The sequence below is a fragment of the Natator depressus genome, chromosome 3 (assembly GCF_965152275.1).
Source record: "Natator depressus isolate rNatDep1 chromosome 3, rNatDep2.hap1, whole genome shotgun sequence".
Taxonomy (NCBI): Eukaryota; Metazoa; Chordata; order Testudines; family Cheloniidae; genus Natator; species Natator depressus.
Genome location: NC_134236.1, coordinates 142,158,095 through 142,180,886, shown reverse-complemented (window position 1 = coordinate 142,180,886; position 22,792 = coordinate 142,158,095). Strand labels below are relative to the sequence as shown.

At 41.9% G+C, this 22,792-nt stretch overlaps 1 protein-coding gene across 2 annotated transcripts; it reads right to left on the bottom strand.

The window, feature by feature from the left end:
• Positions 1-434: 434 nt before the first annotated feature.
• On the bottom strand, positions 435-21,058 carry DESI2 (desumoylating isopeptidase 2). Of its 2 annotated transcripts, none has more exons than XM_074947065.1 (5): positions 20,960-21,058; positions 8,609-8,681; positions 7,275-7,368; positions 6,231-6,372; positions 435-4,153 (listed from the first exon to the last, which is right to left on the bottom strand). In XM_074947065.1, the coding sequence occupies exons 1-5, from the start codon at positions 20,996-20,998 to the stop codon at positions 3,923-3,925; spliced, it is 579 nt and encodes a 192-aa protein (XP_074803166.1). In that variant the 5' UTR covers positions 20,999-21,058; the 3' UTR covers positions 435-3,922. The 2 variants fall into 2 exon arrangements, with proteins under 2 accessions (XP_074803166.1, XP_074803167.1); XM_074947066.1 differs by lacking the exon at positions 20,960-21,058 and adding an exon at positions 10,009-10,056.
• Between the last annotated feature and the right edge of the window lie 1,734 nt (positions 21,059-22,792).

Here is a 22,792-nt window from a genome sequence, read left to right as displayed (position 1 = left end):
GTCCTGCCTTGGCTCCCAGCCACTGGCCCTGACCCTCAGCTCCTTTCCCGGCTCCAGCCCATGGTCTGCCCCCAGCTGTGGCCCCACCCCCAGAACCATGGCCCTACTCCTGGGGGTGTGCAGACAGGGGTAATGGGGTCACTACCATGAAAAGTTTGGGGACTACTGGCATAGACAACTGAAGGTTAAAGCATAGACCATTCTGGTTAGCCAAGCTGAGGTGAACCCCATTGTTCAAACTGCAAGTTGTCAGAAAGTGATGAGCTAATATTGCAGTATTGATCAGACAAAATCTCAACCAAAAATATTTGGAAAATGGTAAAGAATACGATAAATAGTAGTTTTTATAAAAGTATTTTTAATAAACTGAAGACTAAGTTTAACATGATAGACACCTTGACATGTCAAGAAGCTAACAAAAGTCAAATCTCTGAATAGTTTATACAAACACTATGAATTACAGTAAACTTGAATTCAAGTTTACAAAAAATCTGTCTGTGAAGATTCAACAACTTGTAACCACCTTCCAAGAGTGAAATTTTTCACGTCTCACCTGTGATTAGAGTTGCACTGCAAGGTTTAAAAGAAAACCAACTGCATTTTTTATCAAATCATTTTGAAGTTATTGTTGTGCACTGACAGTACATTGGATATTTTTGGCTCACTGAAAAAATGGCATCTTAAACAAAAGTGACTTTCTGTAATTAAAGATACAGTATGTATCAAAAGTACTATCTTTCAGAAAATTAAAAAACCAGAAAGGAAACAGATTAGAACCCTGATGCAATGAATTATTTTGCTACCCGTTTTATGATGGAAAGACTCCAGGTGTCCAGCATTCTCGCAGCCTTTTGGAGTGTTCAATTCCTAGTACACAGTGTGATCACTAGTTGACTAAAAGTGTAATTCCCTGCTTGGCAGTAATGCTGGTGAAAGGTAACTTGCACTATTGCTAACAAATGAGAGCAACCGTTGGCAGGGTGTTTTTTTAGGCATCAAGTGGAGACTGAGTTTAGAGTCCATGATCAGAGATAACAGTACCATCACTTTAAGATGCAATACGGAATAGACTTCAGGGTTCAGATGTCAATTTTTTTTCCACAGGATGGAAAAAGTGAATGGAGGGCTTGAAACAAAACAGAGTCGAACACATGACGATATCTTCATCTGTACAACTACCAACAACATGAGCATATTTTTGTAACAAACTTTCCAACCAGTCTGCTTTATAAAAAATATTAAGTTTTACTCCAATAAAAACTGTGCTGTGTATCTGTACTTTGTTTCTTGCATTGTACATGCTGCAGTTGTCACTTTATGAAAGTAGAGAGATTTGTGGCAGTGCTGTGGGTATATTAGAAGCCTAAAAATCTGATGTTGGTACATAAAAATTAGGTAGCAATGAAAACCAGTTGTGTTTCTTTCAAACCCTAAGAAAAGCTACAATACATGCTAGATCGGGAAAAAACAAACAAACAAAGCCCCAACCCATGGTCTCAACCCTGAGCTGAAAACAAGAACCTGCTTTGCCAAGAGATTACCACCTCAGCTCTAGATCTGAGGCAGAAACCACCAATTTCCTATTGTCTTAACTGTCTGTAGTGCTTTATTTACTTCAATTATCCTTATTGACTAGAAACCACCCTATTCACTTTCACTAGAGAAAGTAACACTGACCTCAATTCAGAATTAAACATGAAAAAAATCAACGTGGAAAGTCAATTTGTGTCTTCTGAAGTCTAAATAATCATACTCAGACTAGTCACTCAGGGACATTGCTGTCACAGTAGATTTGTCAGCTGCCACCACTTGTTACTTCCTGAGAGAGAGAGTAAAATATGTAACAAAACACTACTTTTAAATGAGATTATGGCACCTCATTTTCTCCAGAAATAGCCGTGTGTGATTTCTATAGATTGTGTTCAGAACTGAACACATCAATTTTTTACAAGCTATTTCATCTGGCCTCTCTTTTGATGGTATTAACACATAATTACCTCAAACAGGAACCCAATTCAAGTTTGCAAATTGTTTTTCCATAGGGCCTAATCCAACTCTTGCTGAAGCCAGTAGCAGCAATTCCACTGCCTTCAACAGGAATTGGACTGGGTCCTCCTGGAAGTTATAAATAGAATGATGTAGCCTAATCTGCACTTTTGAAAGGTTAAGTGGCACTACTTGCCAAAGGTTTGTATTTGTAACCTAAAGTATGGTGCTGTCCCAGCACCTGCAGATTTAGCTATTAACAAAAATAAAGTCAGCATTTTCATTTAGCTTATTGCAACAAGTCCTTACTCTAACGTAAGTTACATTTAGCAAATCTAGTGACACCCTGAAAAATTTATAAAAGTTGTTTAATGCAGGTCTGTGTGAACTGATACGTTTATAAATGGTGTTCAGTTTTGGGTTTGGTTTTTTTTTTGTAGTTTACTGAAAGTTCCTTAAGGCAACAAATCTAATAAAAAACAGTCAGACTCCCATCTTTTGCTACTGTATTTCTATATAGAGTGGAGAACCTCACTGATTTATACCAGTGACTGGGGGAACCACTGCAAGTTTCTAATTAACGTTCAAAATGCAGTAAGTGAACAATAAAAAGAATAAGGCATTCCATAACATATGCCGATCACTAATTATAATTTAGCTTTAATTATAATCCATGATGTACCAGCAAGAGTCTGTCATTTTCTAAAATAATTATTACATCTGCCAACTTGAGACGGGAGTAATAACACATGCAGATTAGTGGAGTTCTGCCGTGTGTATACGTAAGTGTATGTAATCTTCAATGCATATGACAAAGTTAATGCCACAGATGGAGATAATGAATAAAATCAACTTCTCCTTACCGTGTGTGTATGGAAGTATGAGTATCTAGCAGGGAATAATTCATATTTTGTTTTCATGAGTTAGGAATGGTTACAGAATTCAAATAAAGCAATCATGAGTACGGGAAGTATGGCCATTCCCAACCCATCCATGTGTTATGTATTACACTGTCCAATGTTACATGAAGCATACAAACCAATTCAAAGTACTAGTGTTCTTAATCCTATTGTTCCACATTTTAAATTAAATAAACCAGACAGTGTGACCTGATGTGTGACAGTTTGAACTGGTGATACTCAAAGTGATTCTACAGCTCTACTCAAACAGAATTTAAAATAAAGAGGAATATGGGGCACCTTTTAGAAATGTAATGACTATATGATTGAAATAGGATGCTATGGATCAGATGTGTAAACACAACGCGGATTGTAGTTACACAAACTCTCCCCTCATATGTGCAAAACTCCACACTTTAGTTAATGTGGAGGTCATACTTCTAGTAACAGTTTGTTACACACTAAGCCAATCTACCTTTTTATATCAACCACTCTAAATGTATTGTACCCTGTTCACATATACAGTACTTAACCATTTCTGCTATATTTATCTCTGGCAACTGTCAGAAGTGGAGGAAGTTTACCTTCCTAATTCATGAAGATACTGGACAAAATTTACCACTGGTGACACTCCACTGCCCTTTTGAGTTACACCAGGAATGAACTGAGCTCAGAGTTTCTCTTCTTTCATGGTGGCAGGAGTCCACACAGGACTTGTAAACAGCAGTACACAATACTGTAAACAAATAATTTCAGTTGTTTTATACAAGATCTGTTATGTAAATTCAAGTTCATAGAACAGGTGAAAGTGAAAAAAAAAAGAGTGGCTTCACACAAATGTCTTCCCCTGTCTCCCAGTGATTCTTTTCACTACATATATAATCCTGAGCTGAAATAACTGGGTCTTGGAGGTGGAGAGAGCCATTTTTCATACAAAAGGAATGTTAAAGTCAGCTCTCTAATTTTGAGTTATGAAGTCAATTGCTGGAGATATTCAACTGAAGTGTTTAGAATTATGTGTTACTTTGGAGAGAGATTTATAGTTTGGTGTGGCGTCCAGTCCTAGATCCCGATGCAGAGTTTGACAGGGAAGCTGCTGCAGCATCCTCGGCTTCCTCCAGCTCCTCCTGTAGTTCCTGGCTGACACTAGATTGAAGAGCTGCAGGAGTAAGCCATTCCTTCGGTAGGCAGCTTTGGAGAAATGGTATACAAGAGCTGAAATAGGCGAGGCGATTCACCCAACGTGGAATCTCTTTCCCACATAGAATCTAAAAAGAAAGAGGGGATTAGGGTTTGCCTTATAGTTAAATCACGAACGGACTAAAGTAGATAGATTGTTGTATAGAAAAAATGAACTCCTTCAAGTCCCAACTACAGCATCCTACAGGCTTACATCAAAAACATTAATGAGTCAGTCACACACACACACACACTAAAGCAAGGAAGTTGTTTTGGTAGGCAGATCAAAAAGAACATTCCTGTGGATGGTGTAGACGCCCATGTCACTTCGAACAAGAGTAATGCTTCTCGTTTAAGAGCTGAATCTGTCTAAACTGGCAAAAATACCCAATCATCTTTTCAGAAATCTCACACAAAGCACTGTAATGATATCAGCGTTTAGTGTAAGTTTTATATCTGTAGAGAATTCCTCAGAAGTAAGGTAGAAGATAAAGAAAAAGCTCACTATTCGTATAGATTTTTCTATAAAACTAAAAGAAATTAAAGCCACCAATTAATGTCACAAAAGAAAGCTCACAAGAGACAGAAAACATCAAAGCTATATTTGTATACTTAAACTTAACTCTGCCCAGCTGCATACATTTATTATGATAGCTTTCAGTGACATGATCATACAGAGGACCATTGTCTCATTCAGTGAATAAGCTAAATGCTGCCCAGTAAATGATTCATATGTGCAATGTTTAAGTTTATCAAAACAGAAGACGAGAGCTGCACACCACACAATTACCCTCAACAGATGTTATTTTCCTTATGAAGGTTCGGTAAAAATAAGCATTTTTAATATAAAGTTAACTATACTAAATTTTTATCCTCACTATATAATGGGAGCAGCTCTCTCTCATTCACAATGTCCAATTCTGGTTTCACTTACTCCAGTGAAAATTTGGAACAAGTTAATTTCTGTCAGGAGTTCTACCTTGATTTGCACTATTATAACTGAACAGCGTTTGTCTTAATTAAATCCTGCTTTTCATTACGTACCTTTGTCTTATTCACTGCACACTGTATGGGGTGCAGCACAAGTTATGTGATCATGTAATTAAAGACTATGGATGAAATCCTTGTCCCACTGAAGTCAATGGAAAAACACCTATTGACTTCAGGGAGGCCAGGATTGCACTCCATACATGCACAAGCAGACACAGTTAGGACTGCATGTACACAAATAACTGACATTTGACTTCTCAGTTGCATTTTGAAACTGGAACAGTTTTACTGCAGATTTTATTAAGTTTAGTCTTTTAAAAAGTAATAAGTTCCACGAGGGTTTATATAGGAAATTATTCCTCTTTTGGAGCGCTTTGATTAGCGGTAAAATAATTAAGCATTGAAATGCAAGCCTCAGTAGAAGGTTGCACAGAAAACTAAGTGATGGAAACAAGTAATTTTGAGGTAAGATTCCATAAACAGTGTAACTCTGATCCTTTATCTCTGTCCAGTGAAAATCAGGAGTATCTTCATTGGAGTAAGTGGATTTATACTCACATAACACCAGTTTAGGGTGAGGGGAGGATCTGGTTCAGAGAGGATAAAAGTGGAGTTTCTGACCTATAAGTGGCTGAGGAGACAGCATTAGATTTAAGGTGATTTTCTGGAACTTCAAATATTTTGTTATTTCATTTCTAATATGAAACACACCAGCACATTTACGTTTGAAAAGACATCAAGCTTATCAGAAGAGTTCCATGTTTGAGGATTTGCTGTTGCAATTCATTTAATTTAAAAGTCATCCATCCCATTTTCAGCAATGATCTCAGGACTCCTAAGCCATTTCAAACCTATACTAACAACCACTGTACTATGTATCGGACTTGGGAATGTAGTCTCTTTGGGGTAGTGACTGGGTCTTATTTTCATAATGAGATAAGTACATTGGTAGCATTCAAATAAAGTTAATTTACTGAGCTCTGTTGGCACTGAAGTCTTGGACATAAGCATAATCATTATGCCTGAAACAAGGGAGAGATTTACCTAAAAATGTTAGAAAAATAAAATGGCAAATAAAAGGTACACACAATCTACACGACAGGTAGAAAATACTGATGCTGTCCAACCATTTAAAAAGCAGTTTTGCGGAAAGGTACAAAGCCCATGTTTGTTTACCTCTGATAAAGCTGAAGAAAAATGATTACAGTTTTTGTGCATTAAGTGATAGGCATTTCCTTTAAATTCTTTTCCAAGCTCTTCTACAATTTTTTCTATGTCATCTTCCATGAAGTCAGTACTGCCTAGAACTACAGCTTCTCTAAAAACAAGAAGAGATAATAGGGTGACAATGCTTCCAAAACTTAAGACACAAGAAACTACTGTTCTCCCACTGCTCTGTGGGTGATGTGGTAGTGCACCCCAGTTGTGTGTGGTTACCCTTCTATTCTCTTTTACGTTCTTCCTCCCATGCCCCACTCTTAATGTCCTCCATACAGACGGTCTCCCCTTCTCCAGTAGCAGTCCTCTCATTAAGCTAAGCAGAACTATAGTCTTTGAGACCCCACTCTTTTTGGAGTAGAATACAATTTCTGTTTCCCAGATCTTTTAAAAGGCAGCTAGCACACAGCAAGTGAGCAGAAGATGAGAGCCAGCTGCTGGAGGTAGTGCCAAGGAAACCTTAACAGTACTGTGGGAATAGAGACAAGAGGTGGGAAGCCTCTCAGTGTTTCAGATTCCAAGGCCAGAAAGGACCACTGATCATCTAGCCTGACCATCTGTATAACTCAGGCCATAGAACTTCCCCAAAAGAAGTCCTAGAGCATCTCTTTTAGAAAAGCATTCAGTCTTGATTTAAAAGTGAGTGCTGAAGAAACTACGACAACAGTTGGCTACACCTTATTCAAAGGAAAAGGATTACATGACATCTTATATTTATTACGTAAGTACAATATTTAACAATACATTTATATAATGGGTATTTTGAGAGGACTGAAGAATACTTAATCTTGAACAATAGGGGTACACAGGTAAGAGATTCTTTGCTTAAGATTTCAATGCCTCGCAACTCCCCCCAGCTTCCTTTCATGACCCCCTGGCAGAGAAATACTATCCGCCCTGGGTGATCAGATTAGACCTCTGACAAAAACTCAGGAATTAATGCAATAAAGCAAAGTTTTAGTCGTTCCACTTTTTTAGTCAAAACAAAAACACCTTCCTTACTTAAATTTAAATGTTTCTCCTAGTTCAGCAGCATTTCCCGGAGAAATTTCAAATATTCCAGAAAAAGGATAAGGATGACCACCATAAGCAAATTCTGAAAGAGAAATTCAGAATTTAATACAGCCTGCACAAATAAATAATAATCAGATGTGTAGCCCAGATTACTGAATGACCAGTAAGTGAAGGTCAATTTCTTCATAAAGATCTTAAACTGAAAAAAATCAAACATCGTGCCTGCAAGAGAAATAAATGCAGAGATCTACTAATGAATAGTTAAGATTACCAATTTTAACTAAGAGAAAGAATCAAAATTCAAATATGTTCACATTAAATTTGCACAGTGTATTCTAGGACACTGGCATGTGTAATATTCACATCCTAATCTCAACAACACCTAAAAATATATTTAACTTCAAGCATGTGCATAAATATTTGGACGACTGGCACCTCAAATTATTTATGCCTTACTCTACAAGATACAAAGGAAATGTAATTTGGCAGTTAGCATTACTGTACCAAGCTTGGTGTTTGAATCTCTTGATTTACAGATTTAAATTCTTTACTTTATTACATTTAAAATTTCTTTTCTTTAACTAGAAGAAAAACAAGATAAAGTACCCAGATCTAAAGTCTGTGCTTCATATCTGCTGGCATAAACACAGAGTTAAAAAGGAAAATATTACATAGCACACTAAGTGAAACTCCATTATCTTTCACAAGGAACTTCCTTCTGTCTCTGCAGAATAAAGAAAATGCTATACAGTACACAACACAAAAGACTAGGTTATGCTCTGAGGGAGACTAAACTGTAACCTCATGCTCCCGTCCTCTCCCCCAAACTCACAACACACCCTTATCTTATGGTTACCCGTGATCATATGACATTTTTAAATAAGAAGTGCTTTGTCTACAATAGATGAGAGTCCTGTTTAAAAAACCATGTTTGTTAACACTTTTAAAATTACAATCTATTGTCCTAGTCTGTTCATGGCCTATCACACTGGAGAATTGTTATCTTATTCAGGAAGGAAACACATCATAGGACTGTATTAACATTAATCACAATTAAGAGTTCTAAATCCAAATTAATACCACTATAATTAGTTGGCTCCTTATTTTTTAACAGTTGCACAGCTACACGGAAGCACGTGAGTGGATAGCCAGATGACTCGTGTTCAAGGTTTGTTGCAGGGAGAGAACAAAAATATGACAAACAAGATATGGGAACCAGACAATACTTCTGCCTCATTGGTGGCATACATGAAAGATGGTTTTGGATACAAAGTGTTTACCTAGAATGAAGAGTAAATTTAAAGTTTCCTGAATGTACATACCTCTGCCATATACCTCTATTCCTGAATGGAATACTCCAATTCCAAGGGAGGAGGTGTATTCATTCATCCAATACTGAAAAAAGAAAAAAAGTTCAAATGAGTTTCCAGTACAAATAATTTATATTTGGGTACAAAATTGATCTGAATTATCTGTCCTGACTACCAAAGCACAAGAGCTGAACATTCAGTGAACCTATGTAATCATTCTTTGGAAAGTCAGCTACAGAACACACTATTAAAATTTACAGCCATGGATTTCACTAATTCCATTAAGTTCTACTTTAAAAAGGACGTGTGTGAGCAATCAAAATTCCAAGATCTAAATAGTTGCTCTTGCCACTGTGTTGCACATAAATAAAATCTCTCAGATGGAATGTGCTAGAAGCAGTTAAAGTTTTTATACGAACTGGCATGTATGAGCATGGTCATGATTTCATATTTCTTGTTAAGGAAAAGCATGAGCAAAAGTAGGATTGTGCTGGTTTCTACAGTCAAGACAAACTGGTCTCAACTGTCATTTATAGTGATATCTGCACTTTTTTTTTGGCGCAGGGCAGGATAAAATTAACAAACGGCACTTCTGGCCACAAATAAGCTGAAATGTGGCACTCGCCAAAAGCCACAGCAGTAAGCAGCCATATTTGTGTACAAGCAAATTTTTTTGAAATGGTCAACCCTGTAAAACTTGCTATGAGATCTGTGTCAAGCAGGTCCAACTATCAATAGCAAAGGAAGATTTTGCAAAACACAGTTCAGTTAACATTTCTGGTGTCCAGGCCAGAACAGAATTCATCTCATTCTCTCATAGCTGTGCTCTACACGGGTAACAGGAATAAAAGCTAATGAAAAACTGTAGCAAAATAAAACCAATATGATCAAACAAACAAGCTGCTCTAGTGTTCAAGAGGGTGACTTTACAGTTATTTTTTGAGATACAACCGTAAGCTGCGGTTTAAATTGCAAGCATAATGAAAACCATCACACAGAATGACTTTCATCCATATTCTAGTATAAGGCAGTGGAAGACAAAAATAGAATCAGATTGCAAGGCTTCAATACCAGCCCCTGCAAAAAACAGGTAGGCAGTATGACCTCGTTATGGCCGCATCCTAGATACTTTCGGTCTGTCAAGCATCCTATCAATTGTGCAGACCTCACTTAGCACAGTTATAGTACCTTAAACTTTATAAATATGTTGAGTGCTCTAACAACAATTATTGAGCAATCGTGATTACCTGCACAATTGTGAGTTTTACAAAAACTGCACAAAGCACATTGTAATTCAATTACCCTACCTCCAGTCTTACTGAAATTCTTATATCTCCATTAAAGACTTCCAGCAAGATAGAATTAGTTTTCCACAGAAATAGTAATTATGCATAATTACTACTTATCTCTACCTGCCATTGAAAGCTTGGTCACATTTTCTGCCTGAACAAGATTCCTTTTAACTCCCATGAAGAATAAATGAGATGTGGGGGATTGCAAAGTACTGTAAAGCTGTTGGCAGCCTGTGTTAAATAACTTGCGTACAATCCTTTCGAAGTACCTAAAATATGGGGTGAAAAATGGACAAAGACTGGTCAGAGTGTCCTTGTAAATTCTAGAATCCCAAAACAATCCAATAAATATAATTCCTCACCTCCATTATATGAACCTGATTCATTTTCACATTCAGGGAAGTGTATTTTGTCACAGTAAAAAAGGAATATTGTATTCTAAAACACCAACGCTGATTTACATCAACTTAGCAGGGTTAATATTCAATATTTTTGTTCCAACAGCTCTATTAAGAATTCTTCTAGTAGATGCACATTAGTTGAAGTTGCCACTGGGATAAGGGAAAAATTCTAGACATTGCATCACAAAACTATACTATAGTTACATTGCTGTAGCTACTTTCTTCATAGCGTCCATCAATACTAGAACTGTAGATTTAATCATTTAAATCTTAACTGACAGAGAAAGACAGAATATTACTTTGGATACAAACAATAAGCAAAAGACTCCCAAAAGTTCACATTTTCATTACAATTGCAGAAAAGGTTAAGATTACTCCTGAGGGCACACATTCTGTGCCAAAAAAAATTTAAATACTGTGTGCAGAATTTTAAAATTCTGCAAATTTGTCAAATAAATGTGGAGGCTCCAGCATGGCATTAGGGAGCCCAGGCCACTGGCTGCACAGAGGTGGGAGATCGCTGTGCAGCTTCCACCGGGGACATGGGCTCAGTGGTGAGGCTACACCCAACCCTGACACAGAACAAGGATAGGGACTGCCCCAGAAACACCCCAGGGTCCTCCATGTCAGGTGTGGGCAGGCAGGCTCAGCAAGGCAGGATCCAAGTATGGAGAGGCTTAGTGTAGGGCAATTTGGGTGCAGGCAGCTCAGTGGGGGATCTGGGTATGAGGCGGGGGGCGGGAAGCAGGATACATAGGGGCTTGTTGGGGGATTCTGGGTGCAAGGGTAATGGGACTCTGCAGGGGGGTCCAGGTGAAGGTGGCTGGGGATCAGTGTGGGGGGGGGAGGGGTCCAGATGCTGGAAGAGTGGGGCTCAGTGGGGTGGGGATCCTGGTGGCTCGTCAGGGTGGTCCAGGTGCTGGGGGAGTGGGGCTCATTGGGGGGAGGGGTTGTGAGTGGAGGGTGGGGGTGAGGCTCAGTGGGAGGGTCTGGATATGAGGGGGTCTGGATGCATGGTGGTTGTATGGATGGGGGAGCAGCTCCCTGTACAGGGATCCCTCCCCCTTCAGCTGAGGAGCAATGAGTGCAGGAAGCAGGGGGAAAGAGAGTTTGCAGACCTTCCTGCAGCGGAGGGAGAAATCTGGGGGTGGGTCTGACCCAGCTGCAGATGCTGTGCAGGGAAAGAAGAAGTCCCGTCCTCCCCAGCCCAGCCAGGACTAGCAACTGAGCCTGGCACAGGGTAGGAGCCACCAACCAGGTCTTCCCCAGTCCCTCCCCCTGCCCCATAGTGATTTACCTGACAGCTGCCCTGGGCACCTGAAACACACTGCTAGGGAGGGTCACATAACCGTTCATGGCTTCCCTTTGCTTCCCCATCAGCAAGTCATTTTTCTGCAGGGAAGCAAAGAAATCTGCGGGGGACATAAATTCTGCACATGTGCAGAATTCCCCCAGGAGTAAGAGACATCTAACATGTAGTCTTATGTACTTATGGACTGGGGCCTTTAGATAGCCTTTTTTAAAAAAATTGAGAGGTTACTCTCCACATGCAGTAACTTGAGTTCAAGATGTGTCCCATTACGGGTGCTCCACTTCAGGAACACACACACCTTGCGTCTTTGATTGGAGATTTTTGGTAGCAGTACCCGTTCGGCCTGCGCATGTGCCCTACATATCCTTGTGCCCCATACTGAGGTTATGTAGTGCTGACTGCCCTCGACTCCTTCTCTACCACAAAACATTGTAGAGAAAACTCAAGCAGAGGAGAGGAGAGAGAGGGTAGTGGAGCACTCACACGGACACAGATCTTGAACTCCAGTTACTGCACAAGGTGAGTAACCTCTCCTTCAAGTAGCATCCCTGTTGGTGACTTCCTAGTAGTAACCCCTTAGGGAGGTGGGAGCATCGGGGGGGGGGGGGGGGAGGAAAGGGAGAGGAAGTCCATCACAGAACAACAAACTGTGTTGCTTACTGCAGTATCTCATCTTGCAGCATGAACCAAAGTATAATGGGTGGAAAAATATATGCACCGAGCACCATACTGCAGCCTTGCATATTTCAGCAACTGGAGCAATCTTGAGTAGGGCTACAGAGCTAGATTGTGATCTAGTAGAATGCACAGTCACTTGCAGGGAAGGTGGAACCTCAGCAGAACCATAAAGAGGCAATAATGCATCTACAGATCCAGTTAGTCTCTAGGTGGAGATAAAGGCTCCCCGAGAACTATCTGCAACAGACACATAATCTAGGGGTTCTTTCTGAAAAGCCTTGTTCTGTCCAAGTAAAAGGCTAATGCTCTCTCAACATCCATTGTATGGGAAGCAGACTCCTGTGCAGACTCTTTCAGCTTAGAAAACAAAACTGGTTTATGTGAAACTGAGAAAAAAAAATCTAGGTAAAAATTTTGGATTGGGCCATGACACCTTCTCCTTGGAGAACACAGTAAATGGAGGGTCCGCCCTTGAGCCCTCATCTCCCCAACCATTTAAGCAGAAGCGATGGTCACCAAAAAGGTCTTTCATAGACAAATGTAGCACTGAGTATGTAGCTAGTGGCTCAAATGGCAGTTTCATGAAATTGTTATGTGGGGTAGGGGCTCTAATCTGCAGAAAGATTCATAAGGCCTTTCAGGAATCTCACCGGTCACATGAAGCAAATATTCAGAAGCTTTCTATTAGCACAAGCAGAGATGTTTTTTGCCACCAAATGAACTTTAATGGAACTCACAGAAGGACCTGACATCTTCAGTGTCAACAGGTAATCCAATATTGTGGAAAGAAATGATTGAACAGATCAAAGATGTCACCAGTTATACGAGAGATACCTTCACTTCTGAAGGTAAGTGTGTCTTGTAGATTCCTTTCTGCTATTTAAATGTACATTTTGTACTCCTGATGAACAAGGCCTCCTCTAGTCTTGAGAGCTATTAGGAAACATGCTTGTAGTTGCAGAACATTCAGACTGGGACCCAGCACCCGCGCGGGGGGGGGGGGGGGGCACAGAAAAAACCCACTCCACCCGGATGGTTGAGATAATGCATACAAACTGTGCAGTCTGTCGTTATCTTGATGGACTTGTTTTTGAGCAAGAGAAGAAAGTGAAGGAAAGCATTTCTGACTGCTCTTAACTCCAACAGACTGATGGTCACAACAGGAACAATGCTTGCACATTTGCCTTGGACTGTGAGGACCTAAATGTGCTCTCAATCCCAAGAGGGAACCATCTGATGTTAACATGACTGTTCAGGGATTCTGGTTGAATGGAACTCCTACACAAACCTTGGAAGGTTTTTTCCCCCACCAGATGAGTGACTGAAGGACCCAGATGGGTATAGATACCCGTTTGTTCAGATTGTGTGCGTCAGGTACATCAACTGTCCTGAGCCACTTAAGATGCAACCTGGTGTTGTGTCACAAAAAACATGTCGCAGCAATTGCAGACATGTGCTTGCTGGAACTTGAGGACTGAGCTAAGCTCTGCCCGTTACTAAACCAAGAAACACGCCTATGAAGAGTATTTGCAGTGTAGGGGATCCAGATTGATTTCTTAAGATTTGTAGATCTACACTTCGAAACAGTGAAGTTGTTGTTTGAACTGCCAACCACACCTCTTGATGAGACCAACCTTTGAGGAGCCAATCATAAAGGTAGGAAAGACTCATTCCTAGATGACATAGGTACGCATCTACAACTGTTATGAGTTGAGAACACCCTTGGTGCAGAAGACAGGCTGAGGAATAAGACCTGCTACTGGCAAGGATTGTGATCAAATTACAAGTATATAATCATTACAGCTGCTAAGGTACCTTCCTGAAGTTCAGATGTCTGACATGCTTGTTCAATTGGCCTCCAACCTTTTGTTTATCTTGGGTATCAGAAAGTATGCTGAATAGAGCCCTTTTCCCTTGTGTTGAAGTAAGTGGTTCTATGGTTCCTGGACTTAGGAGTAATGAGATTTCCTGCATCAGGAAATCATTACGAGGGGGTCCCTGAAGAGGGACAGGGAAGTGGGGGGCATGATGGAAGTAAACTGGATAATATAACCTGATAATAGCCTCCAATACTCATTTGTCCAATGTTATAGCCTCCCATGCTCAATGGAATAGAGAGGTGGTGCCCAAATTGTGGATGAAGGGGTAGTGTCATGCAGCCGAGAAACTGGTTATTGGGTGGACTCTTTGATTGAGCGGACTCTTTGATTGAGCATCGGAATTGGCATTTGGATGATACGGTTGAGGTCCTTGCATACTTTTTTAAAAAAAAAAATAAAAAGAAAATCTCCACTTCTGAGCCAATGGTCTACAGAAGGCAGGAAATTGAGCAGGATGTGATCTTTGCACTGGTTGAGACCTGATAAATTCTCTTATTTCTCTAAAGATCTACATGTTACCCTAGCATTCTTTAGGGTACGAAGCAAGTCATCTGTGAAAAGCTTGTGGCCCTCAAAACAAATCTTCCATGTTCAATTTTACTCCACGTGGAAAACCTGACAACTGAAGCCAGGAAGATCATCTCATTACTAAGAATTGACCTTCACTTATAGTGCTAAACTGTTCTCAGTGTTCCTGTTGCAAAAGGTCAACAAAACCATTAAACTTCTCATAATTCAGGTAGTCTTATTTCGACATCAGCACCTGGCAATTAGCTATCCTGAATTGTAATGTTGCTGAAGAGTAGCTTTTACAACCAGAAAGGTCCAGATGTTTTTGGTACCCAAAAAGCCACCCCATATATTGAAGAAACTTATTCCATGAATGGACCCACAGTATTGTTTGATATTCTGTATTGCACAATGGAGAACACTGGGTCACTGAAATACTTAGCGGCTGAGGCATATTGGGATAGCACTGGGTTGAGAATATGCTGTATATTTAATGAATGTTTTAGTGAATGTATATGCGCCTATAAGAAACGAAACATTCCCCAACTTGGATCAGACTATCTTAAAATAGCAGGAAAGTAATTTTCTGTGTTATGTCCCTTTATCAAGGAAAGGAACATTGGGCCAAAAGGTTCTGCGGTAGCTGGGAGGGCAACAAGTGTATAAAGGAAAATTAGGAAAATGGGATAACTGATGAAGTGCATGTTCCTCATCCCATTTTGAGAAGAAATTGAGGAGGGGGGCATACATCCAGCCTCCCCTATGCCCAAAAGGTGTTATGGGAATACCAACTTGTGACAAAAGAATGAGGGGCTTTGTGCCAGGAACCACAGGAGAAACCAAGCTCTGACCAGGCAATTGACAGTGCCTAATTATATAGAAATGAACTGTGAGGGATGAACAGCAGCAGTCTGAAGAATTCACCCCATGAATGTAGGAAAACTCAGGACTTCAAGGTCAGAAGCGACCATCCTGATCATCTAGTCTGACCTCCTGCACATTGCAGGCCACAGAACTTCATCTACCCACTCCTGTAATAGACTCCTAACCTCTGGCTGTGTTACTGAAGTGCTGCTGATGGAGACAGCTGTAATAAGTATATGTTTGGGATAATAGTTATACCACCACGGGATAGGACAAAAAGTGGTGTCAGTAATATATTCAGAATAAAAGCTATTTTCTTTCACTCTAGGTGAGTTAACCTTAAAAATACTTAACTAGTTCAACTGTGCTGCATATAAGGGTGAAAGAGTTCAGAATTGCACAGAGCATCATAACACACCACTGAGACACATTTAAAAGGAGAATTTAAAGTACCTGATATTTTGTGTTCATTATGCCAGATTTTCAGATACTGGGCTCCATTTCTTTGCATAATAACTGGGCCTCCATTTTTTCCACATGCAATCAAGGCCAGGCTGAAAATGTGGCTCTTAGTTACACCAATGCAGACTATCAATGAGGTTGATTCCTCTTCTACATCAGCCAGGTGGCAGAGGATTGTTGGCCTCTGGTTCTTGGAATTTCCTTCTTAAGGCATCTTCCCAAATAAGACCTTACAAGCCTCCAAGGGATGTCCAGAAACCATAGCACCAAACAGCATTTTCTGTTATTCAATTAACAGCATTTGCTGGCTCACCAGAGGATAGCTATTTTACACAGCAAAATGAAAGGCTATGTACTCGGTATGGTTCAGCCATGCCTTTGCTGCCGCTACTCATGCTACCACAGGTACTCTGGTATTTATACTTGCATGAGAGCTAGCACAAATATGCTTATACAAGGAGGGGGGAAAAAAAAAAAATCACACCCCAGCTCACAGTATAGAGACACGGCCTACGTCTGGTCATTATCCAGTCTGGCTTCTAAAGGAACTGAGCAAGTTCCCCTTGCCTATCAGGACAGGGGATACATGCCTACACCTAATAAGGAAAGGTATAGGTGATGCAAGAGTTCAATAAACAACAGAGGGCTACTATAAACCAGGATGAACGGATTGTTGGAAGCACATGTGCACTTTTCTAGCCATCTCAAAACACACTCCTATACATGAGACTACCTGTTTACTTCTACACACAGGCTTTCAGGTGTTAGAAGAGACTCTACTCTGTCAGTAGCCAGTTGCAGAGTCTTTTTTTTAAAAAAGGGTTTCAGGAGATACTCTGAATATTTGAATAGTTTTGCACATAAAAGATATGCAGAAAAAATTAGGTCTTCTGTTACAAAGCTGGAAGTTATAAGCATATGAAAGATTACTCAAAAGAGTATGTTAAACAGATATACTTGACTGTCTGATCAAAAGGTGGAAGTATTGCATGGCCTTGCAATGACTAAGTATGTTGTGTCTTTTTAGATTGCAAGATCCTTGAAAATTGGGACCTAATCTCCTTTGATCTGCACAGGTGTTAATACTGGGGTGGAGGGACCCCTTTCATGCTACCGAGAGCTTCTCCCTATGGTTTTGTCTAGACTAGGATTTAAGAGAGCAATGTTCACATACTCTAGCCAACAAGTTTCAAAAGTTTCAGACAAGGTTCACTGCCCTTAATGTATGCTAAACTGGCCGAGTTAAAGCCTAGTCTTCCCCCACAGTGGTGAATTGCAATTATGAAGCTTGCTAGTGTATGACAGAATGGCCTCTTCTAAACCAGCAGCATGGAATCCAACCATAAAATGTCTGTGTGGTTCTCTGTTAGGAATGTGCATTCACAAAATGTCCACTCACATCCAACTAGGGTGACCAGACAGCAAGTGTGAAAAATCGGGACGGGGGTGGGGGTAATAGGAGCCTATATAAGGAAAAGGCCCAAATATCAGGACATCTGGTCACCCTACAGCCAACCAACCTTTACCTCTAACACAGTGACTCATCATGGTAGAAAACGAAGCATCTTCAATTCTGCTTAAAATCCCTCCAGAGAGATCAAGAGCCTGGGTGTATTTTAGTCAAATTAGTCTCTACACTGGATCAGAGGAGGATTCACAATGTAGGTATCTAGAGGTCTTTTCCTTGCTCCTGAACTCAAAGAACAAAATGCAAGGTACAAGCAAGGCCTGCTATTTCTTCACCCACTGGAGGTACAGAGAACTAGGATTGAAAGCAATCATGAATCCTGTGGTTGCCAAGCAAATCTGTTCCTGTGACAAGTAGTGGCACTAAAGAAATTGGCAACAAAGATCAATCCCATTATGTAATTTGTTCATTAGCTTTACAAGTGCAGGATGGTTCCCCATTGTATACTAGTATATGAACCTGTCCCCCCTCACAGCAACACTTCGTTTCCACTTTGACAGTGGTACTAGATTTTTGTGTAAAAATGATTAGCCTGCCAAATAATAAAACCCAATCAGGAGCCTTCATCCTTAGAGCATCAAACAATTTAGGGAAGGAGCGATAGCTCAGTGGTTTGAGCATTGGCCTGCTAAATCCAAGGTTGTGAGTTCAATCCTTGAGGGAGCCATTTAGGGACCGGGGCAAAAATTGGTCCAGCTTGGAACAGGGGGTTGGACAAGATGATTTCTTGAGGTCCCTTCCAACCCTGATATTCTATGATTCACAAGTGCACTTTAAACCAATACAGCAGTTAGTGTTAGGGAAAAGCCTATCCAAAATATTTGCCAGCTAGTTTTATTTAACTATGCCTGCTATTCCAATACAAAAGATTATAGGATAATGCAGAGATTCTCAAGCTGTGTGTGGTCTGTGGCAAGCTGGCTGTGCTGGTTCTCATTTCTAGCTGGAAACTGCCTTAAATCCAGACAAAAAACACTCTGTTTTCTCATATTACTTATCCATGTCTCCTATTCTATATAGTTTCTCATACCATTTGATTCCATAGCATCTGAGTACCTTCCAATAAAGCATTAAGCAACTTAGCAATTGCTGTTGAGGTCAAATGGAAATTACACAATTCCAAAAAGGGGAGAGTAGTCTCCATGGGCCTGCAAAGGGGATGGAAGTGGTTCATAAATCAATCCCTATTAAGTTGTGGTCACACCATGAAACAGTTTAAGAACTCCTGATCTAAAGAAATAAATGGGTATGATACTGAAAGAGTATTATGCACTTCCGATCCTTCAGAAATAGCATACAAAACAACAACTCCCCCCCCCCCCAACATATCCTGTTTATTATGACAGATTGAAAAGGAATGCTCAATTTAACTTTCAAAAACATCAGAGTAAAGAAACAACTTACTGTCCTTACGTTAGAAAAGACAGCTTTACAGGTGAATTTATTTATTCTTAGTACTTTGTTAAACTTTTAATGAATAGCAACTTAGTGAAGAACAGTAGCTCCATCATCATGCACAGTCTAAGAAAAATAAGGAAATATACAAAAGAATTTAAAAATAATGCTAAACTTTGGCACAAATAATTCAGGAAATTCAGAACTGGTGAGTCTACAGGAACCAGAACCAACTGCTCACCAATTCAGCATCCATCCCTTTTAAGAGAAAAGAAACCCCACAAAATAATAATCCTTTCTTTAAATAAAAAAAATCAAAAGAGATGCAGGGCAAAAGGAGAAACCAAAGTCAGTCAGCTTCCGAGGTTTGTCACCCTAGAAGTTAGAACACTAAGTCTCATCTAGTCCAATGATCCCAAACGCATACTTCAGAAGATGTGGCAACTGACTCTTTACCAGACCAGTCTTTACTTGAGAAAGACAGGCCTACTCTCCTGGGTCAAACAAACCAAGAACATCCAGTGTACTAAGAGCACCCCCAAATAAGTATAAGAGGGGTAGCTGTGTTAATCTGTAGCCACAAAAACAATGAGGCACCTTAAAGACTAACAGATTTATTTGAGCATAAGCTTTTGTGGGTAAAAAACCCACTTCTTCAGATGCTGTTGTTCGTTCAGATGTTCATTGTTTTCCCAAATATCAAGACTACTTTCTGTGAATCAGCAGCCACAAAACTGTGGTTTTCTCCTGGTTAGAGCCCTATATAAAGGAATTTAAATTTGATGCAAGCTTTCAAATAACTGAAAGCTCAGCTTTCACTCTAAGGGCTCGCAAGAGGCGGAAGCGAAGTCGACGAGGGAGCGGCAGTAGTCGACTCGCCGCCGTCCTCATAGCCAGTTTAAGTCGACCTAAAATACGCCAAGTTCAGCTACGCTAGTCGCGTAGCTGAAGTTGCATATCTTAGCTCGACCCCCCCCAGTATAGATCAGGGCTAAGGGCTTGTCTACACTACCCGCCGGATCAGCAGGCAGTGATCTATCCAGCAGGGGTTGATTCATCGCATCTAGTACACACGCGATGAATCGGCCACTGAGCGCTCTCCTGTCAACTCCGGTACTCCACCAGAAAGAGGAGTGCAAGCAGAAGTCGATGGGAGAGCATCAGCTGTCGACTTACCATGGTGTCTTCACTGTGGTAAGTAGATCTAAGTACACTGACTTCAGCTACATGAATAGCGTAGCTGAAATTGTATATCTTCGATCGACCCCACACGGTAGTATAGACAAGCCCTCAGAAAGCTTCCACTTCATGGGGATCTAGTCTGATGTTTTTAGTCAAAAGTTCTCTCTCACCCCATCCAGATCTAAACTCATTAGAGCCTCATCATTTCATCACATTTCAAAGTCACATAATTATAGTATGCATCCGATGAAGTGAGCTGTAGCTCACGAAAGCTTATGCTCAAATAAACTGGTTAGTCTCTAAGGTGCCACAAGTACTCCTTTTCTTTTTATAATTATACCAGTACCGATTTGTTTGCTTTGCTCTGAAGTCATTCCTATTTTTCCAATTTCCTTCTTTGATCATTTTTGTTTCTTCCCCCCACCCTTTTCATTTTAATCATTTCCCCTCGTTTGTTCTTTTGCTAAGTCAAGAGGAGTCTAAATCCCAAATTAATACTATGTTCTTCAACACAACACTAGAACAGCAAAGTTTTTTGTCAGATAGGACCACAAGTCGCCCTTGTTACTGCCAAGAGACGGTGTCCTCTCTCTTAAGGCGCCTGCATTCAGCCAGCAGCGAAGCCTATCGCCCCCCGCCCGACTCTCTCCCACCTGTTGATGCCCCGGCGAGCCCCTCCTTCCCCCCACCAGCGCAACCCCGCCGAAGTGGCGCGCCGACCCCAGCTGCCCGCGTTTCACAGCGCCCTGCTAGCGGGGAAGCAACCCCCGCCCGGCCGGGCTGACGCGGGGCCCGAGCGCAGAGCGGCGCTGCTCCGGCCCCGCGGCGCTCGCCGGAAGCCGAGTCCCGCGGAGGCGAGCAGCGAGATCCCGGGGCTGGGGGCGCCACCCGGGGCGCGGCGCAGCCGGCCCGCACTCACCATGTCGTACACGTTGAGGATCACCAGCTGGCCCGCCATCCTCCCGCCGCCGCGCCCGGCGCTGGGGCCTGTCAGGCCGGCGGCCGCGGGGCGCCCGGAGCTGGGGCGGGCGGGACCCCCGGGGGGCGCCTCCTCCGCGTCCTGCCTGTTGCTGCAGGCACCATGGAGCCGCTGCCGCGGGGAGACGGGGCCTCGCCCCCGGGAGAGACGCTCGCCCCGCGCCAGGCAGAGGGAAGAAGCCGGGACTCGGGGCTGCGGCTGGGGCAGGGCTTGGCTACAGCACCACCTCCCGCTCGAGCCCCACCCCGGCTTCTTAGGCAGGCAGGGGCAGGGCAGCGCCGGGATCCGCCCGCGCGCTGCCTGGCCGACCCTCCAATGGGGACAAAATGGAGCAGCCCGAGTCCGCCCCCATCCTCCACGGAGTCTAGAGGCCAACTCCCGGCATGCAGCGCGGCGGGCAGACTACAGCTCCCGGCACTCCACGCAGCGAGCGTGCAGGCGTGGGGGCCCCCGCGGGTTCGAACGTCGCCCCGGCCTCTGCCGGGGGGGGGGCGCGGGCGCGGCGCGGGCGCGGGCCGAAACGCAAAGCAAACGGCGTAGCTGTGAGAGCTGGGGAGTGAGGCCATAGGAACACCTGTTAGCAGGCTGCGGCGCCTCTGGGGCAGGGTACCTGAGCTACAGTTAGCAGGGGCTGCTCGCCAACGTTTTATTTTAACTTCTGTGGGGCAGTGCCAAATACAGAGAGATACACACGTCGTTCCTCCCCTACTACATTCACAAACTAAAGTTTTCTGTGCATTCCTGAATCATAATCTCTAGGTAATCAGGAGAGCCCTGCAGCCATGAGGAAGGGTGTGCAGTATTGGTGCCTTGCCCACATCCCAATCACCTGCAAACACACAAATACGTTGACATTTTGATTAACATTTGTTCTTTTAACTCCACTGCTGGAAAAATTGTCCAGTGTTTTGTGACTAAGCAAATTGTGGGAGAGATGAAATGTGGCACATCAAAAAAAGAACCACCCTCAAGCTTTTCAATTTTCAAATGTAGAGAGATCTGTCTTCAACTCACCTATGGAATATACCCACGGGGCACGTCTCCACATCAGTATTTTTGAAGCAGAAAGAATCCACTTGCTTTCCCTAGAGAATGGAGGGGATGAGGCTAACCCAACACTTTCTGCATAATTTTCATAACTTTCATTATAAAAATAAAATTTAAGTTTTAATCCCTAGGATTCTGCTGTTAACTTAAAAGTGAAATGAGTATAAATGGATGCAGCACTATCTTTCAAGGGTGCAAACAGCTTCAGGGCCTCTGTTGCAGCTCATAGCTTTGCCAAGCAGGAGAATGCAATCAACAAAAATGGTTAATTGCACTGTTGTTATTCCAGTGAGCAGCTGTAAAACTCACATGATTGTTGACAATGTTATTGCTGCTTGGGGAAGCTAGGAACAAAAACCAGAGACAGGTACTGGAACTATTCAGAAGGGAGGAGGCTCTATAAGACAGAGACCGGGACAAGAACAGAGTAGCAAAAACCTTTTCTTCCCCATACACATACACTAACAGCAGATAGGTTGCAGGACAGTTAGAATAGCAGAGATCTTCCCTTCAGAGGTGGCTATGAGGTAAGGGAAGAGAATATATAAAGTCACGAGGCTTTGTAGGACAGAACAGACAATGACCCTTTTCTCTTCCTGCAACTAATCCATGGTGTTAATTCAAATGTAATCAGACATCTATTTCCTCTTCCCTTAAGTTTTGAAAGATACAGTCCTCAACAGAGTCCAGGAACAGCACTCTCGTGAGATGATAAAGAGCTTCCTC

What these genes read in the sequence shown, in the direction of transcription:
- DESI2 (XM_074947065.1), bottom strand. Translation starts at nt 20,998, where the DNA reads ATGGCGGGCCAGCTGGTGATCCTCAACGTGTACGACATG. An exon ending in AATAGAGGTATATGGCAGAG is followed by an intron (nt 7,369 to 8,608) that starts GTATGTACATTC and finishes TTTCTCTTTCAG; the next exon opens with AATTTGCTTATGGTGGTCAT. An exon ending in TTTCTTCAGCTTTATCAGAG is followed by an intron (nt 4,154 to 6,230) that starts GTAAACAAACAT and finishes CTTTCTTTTTAG; the next exon opens with ATTCTATGTGGGAAAGAGAT.